The sequence below is a fragment of the Schistocerca nitens genome, chromosome 11 (genome assembly GCF_023898315.1).
Source record: "Schistocerca nitens isolate TAMUIC-IGC-003100 chromosome 11, iqSchNite1.1, whole genome shotgun sequence".
NCBI lineage: Eukaryota > Metazoa > Arthropoda > Insecta > Orthoptera > Acrididae > Schistocerca > Schistocerca nitens.
In genome coordinates, this window is record NC_064624.1 from 128,162,714 (window position 1) to 128,181,667 (window position 18,954).

The window sequence follows — 18,954 nt, forward strand, 5'->3', positions numbered from 1 at the left end:
CAGAATGTCCGGCGTCATTTGATCACAATCTGAAGGATTTGTGGCTGTTGGTGGAACCTGGATCCATCATTACAAACCAGATTCAAAACGGCAGTCAAAGCAATGGACAAAGGCTGGCAGTGAAAGTACACAGACAGTTTTTGGAAAACATGTATCCCCTGCAACGAATCCGAAGGTGTCCCAATCTGTACTCTGTAGGTTAAGTTCACTGCTAAGTAGTATTGCATGATCTGGGTATTTTTGCACTACTGAGCATAGACTTCCTTTGAATGACTCCAAAACTATCATGGCGGAATTGGGTGGCTGGTAAAAAATCCAGCAATTTACATGATTTCACCTAGGCCTCTTATATATGTCCAGATAACTTTACAGTCATACTCAAAATCGGGCCCAATAGAGACAACCTTTTTGTTGACTGTAGTAAACTACCCCCACCCCTGCTCTTTCCTATGGTATCTGAACTGTCTTTTCAATATACGTTTCATAGCCAGCACTGCTTCTAAGTGTAATATGAGCATGACGGATTTCCTGGAGGTAAGTAAATTTGGGATCTTTGTTACGAATACTTAGACTTCAGCCCTTTCCATAACACCACTTTTCGAAAGCTTCTATTCTCTTCTTGTCTGAACTGCTTATCATCCACATTTTGATTCTGTATAAGGCTATGCTCCAGACAGATACCTTCAGAAAAGACTGTCTAATACTCAGCAAGCAGAATTGGTTCTTTTTGCAGACAACAGTTGTAACGTAGTCAATCCAGGCATACACAATACATACAATAACAGAAGAAATGGTAAGTAATTTTGTAAAAGTTGTTATTACATGGTTTTCTGGAAATGGTGTCTCTCTCAATTTCGAAAAGATATCTATTTAGTTCTGCACATAGTGGGGTATTATACCAGTGATGAATATAATGAATGGTAAGCAAATAGTAATAATGTTTTGGGGTGAGTCATCTTTAACAAAGTAAGTTTTTGTTGCTCAAATGTGCTGTAAGAATAATATGTGGTGTTCATCCAAGATCATCTTTAAGGAGTCGAGCATTCTGACTACTACTTTGCAGTATATTTATTCCCACATGAAATTTGTTATAAGTAACACACTGTATTCAAAAGGAACAATACCGTACATAATTACAGTACAAGAAGAACAAATGCCATTCATTAATGCACATTAAGATTGTCTTCGGCACGAAAAGGGCTGCACAGCGTTGCAACAAAAACGTTTGGTAACACTGCAGTGATATAAAATGTCTGACAGCATAGTAAAATTTGAAAAGAAATTGAAAAAGTTTCTCCTCAAAAACTCCTTGTATTCTGCAGAAGACTTTCGATTTATGTAATATGTAAAAAGTAGTGAGCAGTAATTACTAATTGACATCTGTGTTTAAAAAAAAAAAACACTTGTAAACAATGAACCTGTGGCCATGTATCTACATATGAATGTGTAATCAAAGTGAAAATGACTCATTCCACATCAAAATGATAAATCATACATATAATCTGTGGAACATAAAACTAACTCACTCCGAATACTCAAGACCTTTGATCACCATTGCTACAATCTCATTTGTTACAGGACTATTCGTTCTGCGATGAATTCCTGCCATATTGTGAGCCATCCAGTTTTGGAGAACGGCTGGTAAGTTCTCTCTGATTCAATTGATTCCTATTTTTTTCTGAGGTCAAGTTGTATATCGTTTGGTATAGGATGTATCAATACAGATGTTAAGGTTGCACAAATGGTTGGAAAAATAATGGTTTCAGCAGCTCCCACAAAGAATAGATATAGAGACTTATATTTGTTGTTGTTATTGTTTGTTGTTTTGGTATTCAGTCTGAAAACTGGTTTGCTACATCTCTCCGTGCTAGTCTATCCTGTGCAAGCCTCACCACCTCAGGATAACTGCGGCATGTTACCTCTACTTGAATCTTTCTGTGCCTCGTGCTGTGTGACCATTTAGTTGTGCATTGCGAACAGTATACTTAGGGCAGTTATTTTTGTAAATAAAGAGTTTATTATGTTTCTTATCTCTATAGTTATAGGTTCCTGTAGGGAATACTTGTTACAAACATCCAGATACTACTATAACTTGCTCAGCAGCATAGATTGTTGTTGTTGTTGTTGTTGTTGTGGGCTTCCGTCCTGAGACTGGTTTGATGCAGCTCTCCATGATACTCTGTCCTGTGCAAGCTTATTCATCTCCCATTACTTACTGCAACCTACATCCTTCTGAATCTGCTTAGTGTATTCATCTCTTGGTCTCCCTCTACAATTTTTACCCTCCACGCTGCCCTCCAATGCTAAATTTGTGATCCCTCGATGCCTCAAAACATGTCCTACCAACCGGCCCCTTCTTGTCAAGTTGTGCCACAAACTCCTCCCCAATTCTATTCAATACCTCCTCCTGTAAAGAATTCGTGTTAGTATTTTGCAGCTGTGGCTTATTAAACTGATTGTTCGGTAATTCTCACATCTGTCAACACCTGCTTTCTTTGGGATTGGAATTATTATATTCTTCTTGAAGTCTGAGGGTATTTCGCCTGTTTCATACATCTTGCTCACCAGATGGTAGAGTTTTGTCAGGATTGGCTCTCCCAAAGCCATCAGTATTTCCAATGGAATGTTGTCTACTCCCGGGGCCTTGTTTCGACTCAGGTCTTTCAGTGCTCTGTCAAACTCTTCACGCAGTATCGTATCTCCCATTTCATCTTCATCTACATCCTCTTCCATTTCCATAATATTGTCCTCAAGTACATCGCCCTTGTATAAACCCTCTATATACTCCTTCCACCTTTCTGCTTTCCCTTCTTTGCTTAGAACTGGGTTTCCATCTGAGCTCTTGATGTTCATACAAGTGGTTCTCTTATCTCGAAAGGTCTCTTTAATTTTCCTGTAGGCAGTATAGATCTTACCCCTAGTGAGAAAAGCCTCTACATCCTTACATTTGTCCTCTAGCCATCCCTGCTTAGCCATTTTGCACTTCCTGTCGATCTCATTTTTGAGACGTTTGTATTCCTTTTTGCCTGCTTCATTTACTGCATTTTTATATTTTCTCCTTTCATCAGTTAAATTCAGTATTTCTTCTGTTACCCAAGGATTTTTTTTTTTTTTTTTTTTTTTTCCTAACCTACCTGCCCGATTAAGGGACCTGACATTCCACGCTCCGATCCGTAGAACGCCAGTTTTCTTTCTCCTGATAACGACAGCCTCTTGAGTAGTCCCCGCCCGGAAATCCGAATTTGGGACTATTTTACCTCCGGAATATTTTACCCAAGAGCATGCCATCATCATTTAATCATACAGTAAAGCTGCATGTCCTCGGGAAAAATTACAGCTGTAGTTTCCCCTTGCTTTCAGCCGATCGCAGTACCAGCACAGCAAGGCCGTTTTGGTTAATGTTACAAGGCCAGATCAGTCAATCATCCAGACTGTTGCCCTTGCAACTACTGAAAAGGCTGCTGCCCCTCTTCAGGAACCACACGTTTGTCTGGCCTCTCAACAGATACCCCTCCGTTGTGGTTGTACCTACGGTACGGCTATCTGTATCGCTGAGGCACGCAAGCCTCCCCACCAACGGCAAGGTCCATGGTTCATGGGGGAACCCTGGAGATACTAAAAGGTATCAGATAGATTATATAATGGTAAGACAAAGATTTAGGAACCAGGTTTTAAATTGTAAGACATTTCCAGGGGCAGATGTGGACTCTGACCACAATCTATTGGTTATGACCTGTAGATTAAAACTGAAGAAACTGCAAAAAGGTGGGAATTTAAGGAGATGGGACCTGGAGAAACTGAAAGAGCCAGAGGTTGTACAGAGTTTCAGGGAGAGCATAAGGGAACAATTGACAGGAATGGGGGAAAGAAATACAGTAGAAGAAGAATGGGTAGCTTTGAGAGATGAAGTAGTGAAGGCAGCAGAGGGTCAAGTAGGTAAAAAGACGAGGGCTAGTAGAAATCCTTGGGTAACAGAAGAAATATTGAATTTAATTGATGAAAGGAGAAAATATAAAAATGCAGTAAATGAAGCAGGCAAAAAGGAATACAAACGTCTCAAAAATGAGATCGACAGGAAGTGCAAAATGGTTAAGCAGGGATGGCTAGAGGACAAATGTAAGGATGTAGAGATTTGTCTCACTAGGGGTAAGATAGATACTGCCTACAGGAAAATTAAAGAGACCTTTCGAGATAAGAGAACCACTTGTATGAACATCAAGAGCTCGGATGGAAACCCAGTTCTAAGCAAAGAAGGGAAAGCAGAAAGGTGGAAGGAGTATATAGAGGGTCTATACAAGGGCGATGTACTTGAGGACAATATTATGGAAATGGAAGAGGATGTAGATGAAGATGAAATGGGAGATACGATACTGCGTGAAGAGTTTGACAGAGCACTGAAAGACCTGAGTCGAAACAAGGCCCCGGGAGTAGACAACATTCCATTGGAACTACTGACGGCCTTGGGAGAGCCAGTCCTGACAAAACTCTACCATCTGGTGAGCAAGATGTATGAAACAGGCGAAATACCCTCAGACTTCAACAAGAATATAATAATTCCAATCCCAAAGAAAGCAGGTGTTGACAGATGTGAGAATTACCGAACAATCAGTTTAATAAGCCACAGCTGCAAAATATTAACACAAATTCTTTACAGACGAATGGAAAAACTAGTAGAAGCCGACCTCGGGGAAGATCAGTTTGGATTCCGTAGAAATACTGGAACACGTGATGCAATACTGACCTTACGACTTATCTTAGAAGAAAGATTAAGGAAAGGCAAACCTACATTTCTAGCATTTGTAGACTTAGAGAAAGCTTTTGACAATGTTGACTGGAATACTCTCTTTCAAATTCTAAAGGTAGCAGGGGTAAAATACAGGGAGCGAAAGGCTATTTACAATTTGTACAGAAACCATATGGCAGTTATAAGAGTCGAGGGACATGAATGGGAAGCAGTGGTTGGGAAAGGAGTGAGACAGGGTTGTAGCCTCTCCCCGATGTTATTCAATCTGTATATTGAGCAAGCAGTAAAGGAAACAAAAGAAAAATTCGGAGTAGGTATTAAAATCCATGGAGAAGAAATAAAAACTTTGAGGTTTGCCGATGACATTGTAATTCTGTCAGAGACAGCAAAGGACTTGGAAGAGCAGTTGAATGGAATGGATGGTGTCTTGAAGGGAGGATATAAGATGAACATCAACAAAAGCAAAATAAGGATAATGGAATGTAGTCGAATTAAGTCGGGTGATGCTGAGGGAATTAGATTATGAAATGAGACACTTAAAGTAGTAAAGGAGTTTTGCTATTTGGGGAGCAAAATAACTGATGATGGTCGAAGTAGAGAGGATATAAAATGTAGACTGGCAATGGCAAGGAAATCGTTTCTGAAGAAGAGAAATTTGTTAACATCGAGTATAGATTTAAGTGTCAGGAAGTCTTTTCTGAAAGTATTTGTATGGAGTGTAGCCATGTATGGAAGTGAAACATGGACGATAAATAGTTTGGACAAGAAGAGAATAGAAGCTTTTGAAATGTGGTGCTACAGAAGAATGCTGAAGATTAGATGGGTAGATCACATAACTAATGAGGAGGTACTGAATAGGATTGGGGAGAAGAGGAGTTTGTGGCACAACTTGACCAGAAGAAGGGATCGGTTGGTAGGACATGTTCTGAGGCATCAAGGGATCACCAATTTAGTATTGGAGGGCAGCGTGGAGGGTAAAAATCATAGGGGGAGACCAAGAGATGCATACACTAAGCAGATTCAGAAGGATGTAGGTTGCAGTAGGTACTGGGAGATGAAGAAGCTTGCACAGGATAGAGTAGCATGGAGAGCTGCATCAAACCAGTCTCAGGACTGAAGACCACAACAACAACAACCCAAGGATTTCTACTAGCCCTCATCTTTTTACCTATTTGATCCTCTGCTGCCTTCACTACTTCATCCCTCAAAGCTACCCATTCCTCTTCTACTGTATTTCTTTCCCCCATTCCTGTCAATTGTTTCCTTATGCTCTCCCTGAAACTCTGTACAACATCTGGTTCTTTCAGTTTATCCAGGTCCCATCTCCTTAAATTCCCACCTTCTTGCAGTTTCTTCAGTTTTAATCTACAGGTCATAACCAATAGATTGTGGTCAGAGTCCACATCTGCCCCTGGAAATGTCTTACAATTTAAAACCTGGTTCCTAAATCTCTGTCTTACCATTATATAATCTATCTGATACCTTTTGGTATCTCCAGGGTTCTTCCATGTATACAACCTTCTATCATGATTCTTAAACCAAGTGTTAGCTATGATTAAGTTGTGCTCTGTGCAAAATTCTACCAGGCGGCTTCCTCTTTCATTTCTTAGCCCCAATCCATATTCACCTACTACGTTTCCTTCTCTCCCTTTTCCTACACTCGAATTCCAGTCACCTATGACTATTAAATTTTCGTCTCCCTTCACTATCTGAATAATTTCTTTTATTTCATCATACATTTTTTCAATTTCTTCGTCATCTGCAGAGCTAGTTGGCATATAAACTTGTACTACTGTAGTAGGTGTGGGCTTCGTATCTATCTTGGCCACAATAATGCGTTCACTATGCTGTTTGTAGTAGCTTACCCGCATTCCTATTTTCCTATTCATTATTAAACCTACTCCTGCATTACCCCTATTTGACTTTGTGTTGATAACCCTGTAATCACCTGACCAGAAGTCTTGTTCCTCCTGCCACCGAACTTCACTAATTTCCACTATATCTAACTTTAACCTATCCATTTCCATTTTTAAATTTTCTAACCTACCTGCCCGATTAAGGGATCTGACATTCCACGCTCCGATCCGTAGAACGCCAGTTTTCTTTCTCCTGATAACGACATCCTCTTGAGTAGTCCCCGCCCGGAGATCCGAATGGGGGACTATTTTACCTCCAGAATATTTTACCCAAGAGGACGCCATCATCTTTTAATCATACCGTAAAGCTGCATGCCCTCGGGAAAAATTACGGCCGTAGTTTCCTCTTGCTTTCAGCCGTTCGCAGTACCAGCACAGCAAGGCCGTTTTGGTTATTGTTACAAGGCCAGATCAGTCAATAATCCAGACTGTTGCCCTTGCAACTACTGAAAAGGCTGCTGCCCCTCTTTAGGAACCACACGTTTGTCTGGCCTCTCAACAGATACCCCTCCGTTGTGGTTGTACCTACGGTACGGCTATCTGTATCGCTGAGGCACGCAAGCCTCCCCACCAACGGCAAGGTCCATGGTTCTTGCCTAGTTATCTAAGTGAATACTTTCAAACAATGGAAAATCCAGGATGGAATGTAACAATGTAATGATATTGTGAGTGTGGCCTCAGTTTCCTCAGACTGCAGTCGTGTGTGTGAGCTGCGTTTGCGCGCGCGCGCATGTGTGTATGTGTGTGTGTGTGTGTGTGTGTGTCATCTGATTTTGACGAAGGCCTTTCTGGCCGAAAGCTATGTTTGTGACAGTCTTTTTGTTGTGCCTATCTGCGACTCTGCTTCTATGCTATATGGTGAGTAGCAAATTTCATTGTTAAGTGAGTACTTTGTGGTACTAGTATTTTTAATCATCGTCACCACCACCACCACCACCACCACCACTACTACCACGTGTATCATCATTTTCATTTGTATGCCTATTGCCATTTCTTTCTTTCTGGCACTTCTCCCATATTAAATCTCTACTGAGGTATCTATAGCATTTAGATACACACCACTTTTTGAATCCTTTCATTATAGAATTAGTTAAGATTCTGCCCCTGGCAGTAAGGATCCACTAGCCCAGCTCATGCACTGGAAAGCAGTCACAGGTGTCTTAAATGGTCTGTTCACTTTAAATGTCATTTCAATGTCAGTAACAGTCACACTAAAGCCTAACCTAAAAATGTTCGCATTTAAAGGTCTGTTCACAACAAAATCCATTACTTGGAGTTGTGAGGGCATATCACCAGACACAGTTACCTGATACAGATGTACCTGTCGACAGTCTAGCCAATGGCCTTGCCACAGTGGTAACACAGCTTCCCGTCAGATCAACAAAGTTAAGCGCTGTCGGGCTGGGCTAGCACTCTGATGGGTGACCACCCGGTCTGTCGAACGCTGTTGGCAAGCGGGGTGCACTCAGCCCTCGTGAGGCAAACTGAGGAGCTCCTCGATTGAGAAGTAGCGGCTCCGGTCTCGGAAACAGACATACGGCCGGGAGAGCGGTGTGCTGACCGTATGCCCCTCCATATCCGCATCCAGTGACGCCTGTGGGCTGAGGATGACACGGCGGCCGGTCGGTACTGTTGGGCCTTCGAGGCCTGTTCGGGAGGAGTTTAGTTTTAGTTGACAGTCTAGTCCCTGCACCCTCTGCCAGACAGGGCTCCTCTCTCTCCCTACCCCGTATCATGATATCCCTCCTTCCCCGTCCAACTCCAGATTGCTGCTTCCATTCCACATGAAAGTTGCATTCTGGCCTGAGCTGTCCTGTGTGCGTGAGGTGTGCTTACTTGTGTATGTTTCCCTTTCTTTTTCTGACGAAGGCTCTGGTCGTAAGATTTTAATTGTGCCCGTCAGCATTACGGTAAGCAGCAGTTTATCTTTTCCTAAACTGTTGATACTCCAACCTAGAGATTCCATTGTTTACTTGTGTTTTGAGGTTGTCCTGGATTGTAATTACCAAGAATTTTGTCCAGTTTTTCGTTTTTACAATGCCATTATGTATGGATAACTTCACACAAAACTGCGTAAGTTTCTTGATGTTAAATTTCATTATTGCAGTCTTTATAGTAGATTCATTTAGATGGCTTTTATTGAAGAATTTGACTATTTCATTTTTAACCCTGTTTCACCCTACCTCTAGACCATCACGAGCTGTTTGTTTGCACAACCGCTATTGCAGTCTTTATAGTAGATACTTTTAAGTGGCTTTTATTGAAGAATTTGACTATTTCATTTTGTAACCCTGTTTCACCGTACCTCTAGACCCTCGTGGGCAGTGTGTTTGCACAAAATTGATGTACCATCTGCACACAATGGTTTTTAGAGTTCGAAGAATAGTACTTGATATCATCTTAATTAGTACAAGAGAAAGGTCGGCCAGTACAAATTCATTTCCTGATATTATATGATTAAAGTAACTTTCTACTTTTGATACTTTGCCCTGGTGGAGGGGGCTTTTCTGAGATTTTGTCACCTTTTGTGTAAACTTGTATTTGTTTTGGCATTGGTATAGTAACAGTTTTATTGTCTCAATAAGCTGTTGAAATGTAGCATGGTAAAATAATTCCACTTGCTATGATTTCACTTCTTAATTTTTTTTGTTTCCTGTTTTCTATTATATATTTAAAGTATATAGCTGGAGTACATGAAATTTTCAAATTCTTATCCATGCTGTATGTCACTGAACTTTATAACTCAGTGCATGCTTTTCGGATGGCTTATTGTAACAATATAGTTAGTTTTTTAGGAAACATTTTCTTCGATAAATGTTCTAAATTTATGATTCATTAATACAGTGTGCTCTTCAAAATTTAACCCCATTAAAAACTGCTTGTTTTAGGATCGATATGCATTAATTGAAAAGCCCTTATTCTCCATGTTGAAGCAAACATCTTCTATCTATCTATATCCGAATCCCGCTCCAGCTACTGCCGGGTCTGGGTGCTGACGAGTCCTCTCCATTTGGCTCGGTCCTCCCACCACTTTTCTTCCTCCACTTGCTGCCAGGTCACACCTCTCCTTTCAACAGATATTCTCACTCCCATTTTCCACCGTGTTCTTGGGCGCCCTCTAAGTCTTTTCCCATCCATCTTTAGTTCTTCCATAATTTTGGGGAGTCTGTGCCCATGCATCCTCTTAACATGCCCATACCATCTTAATCTCTTTCTTTCAATTTCTTCTCTCATACTTTCTTGTTTAAGGTCCTTTCTATTCTCCACATTCCTTACTCTGTCCATCCTTGTTTTTCCCTTAACTGCTGTGAGAAATTTCATTTCCCCTGCTTGCAGTCCGCTCCAGTCCCTTTCTGTCATTGTCCATGTTTCTCCACCATAGGTGACAATAGGGATGTAATAATTCTTATACATAAGGAGTTTTACTCTTTCTGAAACTTCATTATTCCAAATCAGGTGTTTTATTGTTTGGTATAAATTGCCTCCCTTCTGTAACCTTCTATTAATTTCGTTAGTTATTCTTCCATCCCTAGATATTTCACTCCCTAAATAAGTGAAACTTTCTACCACTTTGAGGGGGTTCTCCATTCAAGGTAATATTTCCATTGATCCCTTTCTCTCTTCCAAACACCATTACTTCACTCTTACTTTTATTAATTTTTAATCCATACCTTTTCAATATTTCCTTCCACGCATCAAGCTGTAACTGTACATCTACCTCTTTATCACCCCATATTACCATATCATCTGCAAAAATCATCTTTTTGTTTTTTTCTTTTACTATATCTTTAACTGCCCTATTCATTCCCTCCATCACAACATGAAAAAGTACAGGAGATAGAATACTTCCTTGCTTAAGTCCTTGTCTTATTTCGAAGTATTCAGAGTTCCCCAATGGTGTTCGCCCGCATCTCGTGGTCGTGCGGTAGCGTTCTCGCTTCCCACGCCCGGGTTCCCGGGTTCGATTCCCAGCGGGGTCAGGGATTTTCTCTGCCTCGTGATGGCTGGGTGTTGTGTGCTGTCCTTAGGTTAGTTAGGTTTAAGTAGTTCTAAGTTCTAGGGGACTTATGACCACAGCAGTTGAGTCCCATAGTGCTCAGAGCCATTTGAACCCAATGGTGTTCTAATTCTACAATTGTGTGCTCTGTACATTGTCTTTATAACATTAATGTATCTATCTTCTATATCCTTCTTTTCTTCCCAGTCTTTCCCTGTCAGCTGAGTCATATGCCTTTTCTATGTCTATAAAAACCATTATCACCCTTTTGTTATACTCCCAACTTTTTTCCATCAGTTGGCGGATAGAGAATATCAGGTCGATTGTGCTCCTTCCTTTCCTAAACCCATGCTGTTCTTCACTCCTTTTCTATCTTTTCACTTATTCGATTTAGTAAAATTCTTTCAAAAATCTTCGCTGTATGACTCATGAGGGTTATTCGTCTGTAGTTTTTACAAAGTCTTTTATTGCCTTTCTTGAAGATGGGAACAATGTCTCCTGTTCTCCAGTCGCCAGGTGTTTTACTATTTCTCCACACGCTTGATAGTACTCTATACAGCCACTGCATTCCCACTGGACCTGCTGCTCTTATCATGTCCACTGATACTTCATCAGGTCCTGGGGCTTTCCCCCCATTCATCTTCTTCACAGCTTTTTCCATTTCTTCCTGTGTAATTTGTCCTAATTCTGCTTCCCAACTTCTCTCAATTTCTCCATTATTTGTTGTTTCCTCATGTACCTGCTCCTCAGTGTTTAACAGCTTCTTAAAATGTTCTTTCCAGAGATCTTTTATATTCCCTGGATCTTCAATAATGGTACCGTCCTCTGTTTCCATCTTTACTGGTACTTCAGAAGCCTTCCTTTTATTTTTCATCATTTTATAGAACATTTTCTTATTGCTCTTCACATCTTCTTCAAATTTTTTTGTAAACTCTTCCCATGCCTTTTTCTTTGCTGTTTCCACTATTTCTTTGCACTTCTTCTTTTCCTCTATATATCTTTTATGGTCTTCGTCATTTTTAGTTTTCCACCATTTTCTCCATGCTCCATTTTTTCTTCTAACTGCTTGGACTGTGGTATCATCCCACCAACTTGTCTGTCTTATTTTTTCCTTTCCAGATGTTCTGCCACATACTTTTTGTGCTGCTTCGACTAAAGTGTCTTTGAATAAACTCCATTCTTTTTCTACATCACAGAAAACTTCTTTTGGAAATGTTTGTGTTATTAATTCTCTGTACTTCTCAGCACATTCACTCTCCTTCAATTTCCAATCCCGTATCCTCATCACTTTCTTCTGTTTTCTATTTTTCACACACTGATTCATTTTCCATTGTCCCACCAGTAATCTATGGTCTCCATCTGCACTCACACCTGGAATTACCTTCACATTTGTTACTTTCTCTCCCCATTCCCTAACTTTTCCAAAAAGTTATGCTTCTTCAAAAATTATCGTATTTCAGAACATTCAAATTTTAAAATGAGCTCCTGACAAAATTCTGTTCTCGTAGGTTTGCAACCCTGATTTTTCTTATTGCAAAAATGTATGCTTTTAATGTAACATAACTGGATAAGTGAAAGTCCACGGTCTCAACTTGAGCCACAACTGCTACCTCAAAATAATCCTTTACAAGCCTTCCAAGAATGCCTAACATTCATCATTGCTTCACAACCCTTCCACAGATATCTACAATAGTCCAAGGTCCCAGCTTAATCCACGACCACTACCTCAAGAATGAGTGAAATCCATCATTGCTTCACAAACCTTCCACAGGTCTCTAGAACATGACCATAAACTGTCCTCTTCATTCCCTAAAAACTGGTATCATTATCCTTCCAGCAGACTAGGGGTGTGACACTGTGGTACTTGACTGACAGGAGTATGTATGTGAGTGCCTACACCAGTTGTCTAACACCTCTATGTAGCATCTGCCATCGAGATCCAATCCTTGTGATAAAAACTAACCTACAGTCCCTCCTTAAAACCTCAGGGCCCCTCACAAGGACTAACACATCAGTCCATAGAAGTTATTACCACACCCCAAACCACCCTCCCCCACCTTTTACCTCCTTCCTGCGATCAACAAACCCAACCAAACCAATAGTTGTTGGCTTCAGAGCACACAACAAACTTATATCTGCCTTAGGTGATCAACACCTGCAACCTGTAGTACAAAGACTTCCCTCCTGTATTAAAGACACCAACCATTTCCTAGATCGTCTGAAATCTGTGCCCACCACACACCATACTTGTCACCATTGATGCCACCTCCCTCTATACCAACATCCCCCCACATACGTGGTCTGTCTGCTGCTGAACATTTCCTCAATCAGTGTCCACTTGATTCTGAATGTATGACGTTCTTCCTGTTCATCTTGAACAACTTCATACTTCCTGACAAATTGTTTACCTTTGAGGTGCAGAGGTACAAATAGATCAGGGGCACGGACATGCGAACCAGGATCGCTCCTTTTTATGCCAACCTTTTCGTGGGATGCTTGGAGAGGGCTTTCCTGGGATGTATGGACTCATGACGAGGTGGGATGTATGGACTCATAACGAGGCTGACCTGTTAAAATTTTTGGAATCTCTAAAGACATTCTGCCAATCAAATTTCACACACCGAATCCCAGCTACTTTCCTTGACATTGATCTCATCCTCACTGAAGGTCAGCTACACATTTTTGTTCACATTAAATATACTAACAAACAACAGTACTTACATTTTGACAGTTGCCATCCTCTCTATGTCAGATGTACGCTCCCATACAGCCTCGGCATTTCATTAATTAAACCTTTCGTGCCAATGTTTTAATAACACCCAAGTCTCATCTGCCTGTTTAATTACTGAAACAACCAAAGAAATTTTGTGAACACTACAATAATTTTAACAGAAAAGAAGAAGGCTTAAAGTTAGATAAGATACGGCAGTCGACTTTGTTCCAACATTGCGACAGTCGATTACCTGCGATCGAGATAATGACGTCGGTCGGAGATAGTTTCAGTGTCGACAGCATGTGATGAGTGGTGGCGCTCTCTATGAGGTCTGTACAAATGGGATCTCCACGGCCCAGCAGCCAGTCATTGACTCACCTCGGAAGATGTTATCCGCAGTTGGCAACAAAATGTCAGGAGGAAGAATGTCTACTGTTTGACTGGCTGTGAAAGCCCACAAGCAAGTATATTTGTTCAGATGCAGACTTTTTACAGCGTATTACACTGTCTGCGTGCTTAGCTGGGTGGTAACGCGCTTGCCTCCCGTGCACTAGGCCCGGGTTCGATTCCTGGCCGGGTTGGAGATTTTCTCCGCTCGGGGACTGGATGTTGTGTTGTCCTCATCATCATTTCATCCTCATCGTCGGCCGCAAGTCGCCCAATGTGCCTCCGACTGAAATAAGTCTTGCACTTGGCGGCCAAACCCGACTGGGACATCCCGGCCAACAATGCCATACGATCATTTCATTTTTTCACAGCATTACACTACCATTCTCACCTCAGCATTCACTGGACGTAATTACCCCACCAGCATAGCTCAAAAGCAGATTCCCTGGGCCATCACGTCCAATCCTGATACTGCTGATCCCTCCAAAAAACAACATAGGGCTACCCTTCTTGTGCTGTCCAGGTCTTGACTGTATTAATCAGCTACTTCAACAACGCTGTGAATTTCTAAAATTTTGCCCCGAAATGAGATCCATTCTGTCTGACATTTTGCCCACCATACGTAGAATAGCTTTTCGTGGCCCTCCCATACCATCCCTGCTGCAATACTTGCCCTGTGCATCCTCCTACCCCACCAACATCAGGTCTATAACTGGAAAAATATGTACTATCAAAGGGTCAGCCACCTGTGAAATGACATGTCATATACTAGCTGTTATGTAAACACTGTTCGGCCTTTTACATCGGCATTACTACCACCAGCTTGCCAGTTAAGATGAATGAGCATAGGCAGAGAGTGTATACTGGCAACACACAATATCCTGTTGCAGAGCATGCTCTACAACACGACAGTCGTGACCTCGGTGCTTGTTTCACCACAGTTGCCATCTGGATTCATCCCCCAGACACCAGTTTCTCAGAACTATGCAGGTTGGAACTGGCATTACAGTATGTCCTCAATCCTCACCCTGTCCTGCATGAACCAAGGACCTTGCCATTGATGGGGTGGCTTGTGTGCATCAGCGATACAGGCAACTGTACTTTCTTTACAACCACAACAGAGGGATATCTGTTGTGAGGCCAGACAAACGTGTGATACCTGAAGAGGGTCATTTTCAGTAGTTGCAGGGGCAACGGTCTGGATGATTGATTGATCTGGCCTTGTAACATCAACCAAAACGGCCTTGCTGTGTTGGTACTGTGGACAGCTGAAAGCAGGGGGAAACTACAGCCGCAGTTTTTCATGAGGACATGCAGCTCTTCTTTATGGTTAAATGAAGATAGCGCCCTGTTGGGTAAAATATTCAGGAGGTAAAATAGTCCCCCATTCAGATCTTCAGGTGCCGACTGCTCAGGATGTCATCGTCTAGAGAAACAAAACTGATATTCTGTGGATCGGAGCATGGAATGTTAGAGCCCTTTATTGAGCAGGTAGGTTAGAGAATTTAAAAAAGGAGATGGGTAGGCTGAAGTTAGATATAGTGGGGATTAGTGAAGTTTGATGGCAGGAGCAACAGGACTTCTGGACAGGTGAACAAAGGGCTATAAATACCAAATCAAATAGAGGCAATGCTGGAGTAGGGTTAATAATGAATAAGAAAATAGGAATGCAGGCAAGCTATTAATAGACATAAAGCCTACCACAATAGTACAAGTTTACATGCCACCTAGCTCTGCAGATGATGAAGATTTTTAAGGAAGGTATGATGATATAATAGAAATTATTCAGATAGTTAAAGGAGACTGGAATTCAATAACAGGAAAAGAAGAGAAGGAAAAATAGTAGGTGCATATGGACTGGGGGAAAGGAATGAAAGAGAAAGCCACCTGTTAGAATTTTGCACAGAGAGTAATTTAATCATGGCTGACACTTTTTTTAAGAATGATAAAAGAAGTTTGTGTGTGTGGAAGAGACCTGGAGACACTGGACAGTTTCAGATTGATTATATAATGGTCAGGCAGAGATTTGGGAACAAGATTTTAAATTGTAAGACATTTCCAGCAGCAGATGTGGACTCTGACCACATTTTATTGGTTATGAACTGTAGGTTAAAACTGAAAGAATACGGAAAAGGTAGGAAATTAAGGAGATGGGACCTGGATAAGTTGAAAGAACCAGAGATTGTTGAGAGCTTCAGAGGGAGCATTATACAGCAGTTGACTGGAAGGGGGAAAGGAATACAGAAGATGACGAATGGATAGCCTTAAGAGATGAAATAGTGAAGGCAGCAGAGGATCAAGTAGATAGAAAAACGAGGGCTAGTAGAAATCATTGGGTAACACTAGAGATATTGAACTTAATTGATGAAAGGAGAAAATATAAAAATATAGCAAATGAACAGCAGAAAGGGAATACAATTTTTTTAAAAAATGAGATTGACGAGAAGAGCAAAATTGCTGAGCAGGAATGGCTAGAGGACAAATGTAAGGATATTTCACTAGGGGAAAGATAGATACTGCGTACAGGAAAATTAAAGATGCCTTTGGGGAAAAGAGAAGCAGCTGATTGAATATCAATAGCTCAACTGGTAAACAAGTCCTAAGCAAAGAAGGGAAAGCTGAAAAGTGGAAGGAGTATGTAGAGGGTCTATACAAGGGAGATGGACTTGAAAGCAATACCATAGAAAGGGAAGTTTACATTGATGAAGATGAGATGGGAGATATGATACTGTGAGAAGAATTTGACAAAGCTCTGAGAGACCTAAGTTGAAACAAGGTTTCGGGAGTAGACAATATTCTGTTAGAACAACTGACAGCCTTGGGAGAGCCATCCATGACAAAACTCTTCCATGTGGTGTGCAAGATGTATGAGACAAGTGAAATACCCTCAGACTTCAAGAAGAATGTAGTAATTCCACTTCCAAAGAAAGCAGTTGCTGAGAAGTGTAAAATTACTGAAAACACTTTAATAAATAATGGTTTCAAAATACTAACACGAATTCTCTACAGAAGAATGGAAAAACTGATAGAAACAGACCTCGGGGAAGATCAGTTCAAGTTCCAGAGAAATGTAGGAATACTATGCAATACTGCCCCTATGACTTGTCTTAGAAGATAGGTTAAGGAAAGGCAAACCTACATTTACAGCATTTGTGGACTTAGACAAAGCTTTTGACAGTGTTGACTGGAATAGTCTCTTTGAAATTCAGAAGGTAGCAGGGGTAAAACACAGGGAGCGAAACACTATTAGCAACTTGTATAGAAACGAGACAACAGTTATAAGAGTCGAGGGGCATGAAAGAGCAGTGGTTCAGAAGGGAGTGACACAGGGAGTAGCCTATCCCCAATATTATTCAATATGTATGTTGAAAAAGCAGTAAAGGAAACGAAAGAAAAATTTGGAGTAGGAATTAAGGTTCAGGGAGAAGAAGTAAAAACTTTGAGGTTTACCAATGACATTGTCATTGTGTCAGCAACAGCGAAGGTCTTAGAAGAACAGTTGAATGGAATGGACAGTGTCTTGAAAGGAGATTATAAGATGAACATCAAACAAAAGCAAAACAAGGATAATGGTATGTAGTCAATTAAATCAGGTGATGCTAAGGGAATGAGATTAGGAAACAAGACACTTTTTTAAAGTAGTAGAGAAGTTTTGCTATTTGGGCAGCAAAATAACTGATGATGGCTAAAGTAGAGAAGATGTAAAATGTAAACTGGCGATGGAAAGAAATTTATTAACATCAAATATAGATTTATGAGTTATGAAGTCTTTTCTGAAGTTAATTGTCTGGAGTTTAGCCATGTATGGGAGTGAAACATGGATGATAAACAGTTTAGATGAAAAGAGAATAGAAGCTTTTGAAATGTGATGCTGCAGAAGAGTGCTGAAGATTAGACGTCTTGGTCATGTTACTAATGAATGGGTCAATCATGGTACTAATGAGGAAGTACTGAATAGAATTGGGGGGACAAGGAATTTGTTGCTCAGCTTGACCAAAAGAAGGGATAGGTTGGTAGGACACATTCTGAGACGTCAAGGTATCACCAATTTAGTATTGGGGGGAAGTGTGGGTGGTAAAAATCGTAGAGGGAGACCAAGAGATGAATACAGTAAGCAGATTCAGGAGGATGTAGGTAGCTGTAGTTAGTCGGAGATAAAGAGGCTTGCACAAGATAGAGTAGCATGGAGAGGTGCATCAAACCGGTCGTCGGACTTAAGATTGTAACGATAACAACAACAACAACTACTACTACTACTACTACTACTACTACTATTCCTTTCTTCACTGCCTTATAGTTTTCTGTATCTTTTATTTTTTGATGTGTCTATTTTTCCCTGGCTCCCACCTCTACCACATAGAATATAGAATGCTTATAGCTTTCCACTCTTACTAACTCGTGCACAATGTTCAGTTGGTAATCTCTGTATTGAGTATTACCCATCTTCCTTTTTGAAGCTCTTAGGTTTTCAAATCTCATCCAGTGCAGTGCCCAACAATCAGTCTTTCCCTCTCATCCCATCCGGTAAGTCTCCCCTAACCTGGGATTCTTGGCAACTTTTCCAAATTCATCCTAAACATAACCAGTCCTCTTCTGACACCTCTTCCTTCCCCTTCAACACTTCTGTCAGAAGAAAGACACACTGGCATGAAAAGCTTGCAAATTCCAATATCGTTATATGTGTGTTCCCCTGCTACAGCTCTGTGATTTTTGTATCTGGCCAGTTACATTATATTTTCAAAAATTGGTTGTTTACTTAAAATAACATAATATTCAAGTTACGAAATTTAACATTCCAGAAAATTCTAAGTAGTATTTGGAAATCCCAGTGCATAGTAAGACTCCCAGTTCATAAAATAGTATTATCATTTTGCCATTTTTGATTATTGGTTCACTGCCTATTGTGTTTTTGTATTTTCTTTACTTTTGCTAAAACATAATAGACTTGTACCTTTGTCAGTTTCTGTGACTTGAGCTGCTACTTCTCAATGAAGTAGATCCTCTGTTGGCCTCTCAAGAGGTGAGTGCACTCCGTTTGCCAACAGCACTTAGCAGACCCATGTGATCAGCCAATGAAGTGCTAGCCAAACCCAACAGCACTTAACTTTGGTGATCTGACAGGAACTGGTGTTACCACTGTGGCAAGGTCTTTGGCAAACTGTCACAAGGTGACTGTGAAATGCTCGGTGACAAAGTT

General features: G+C 40.8%; 1 protein-coding gene across 1 annotated transcript in view; it reads left to right on the forward strand.

Annotated features, from left to right (window-relative positions):
- The first annotated feature begins 516 nt into the window (after positions 1-516).
- LOC126212705 (zinc finger protein 239-like) overlaps positions 517-18,954 on the forward strand; it is a 125,946-nt gene continuing 107,508 nt past the window's right edge. The window contains exon 1 of the mRNA XM_049940119.1: positions 517-534. Within this exon, the coding sequence (XP_049796076.1) occupies positions 517-534 (18 nt within the window). The remainder of the gene's footprint in view (positions 535-18,954) is intronic.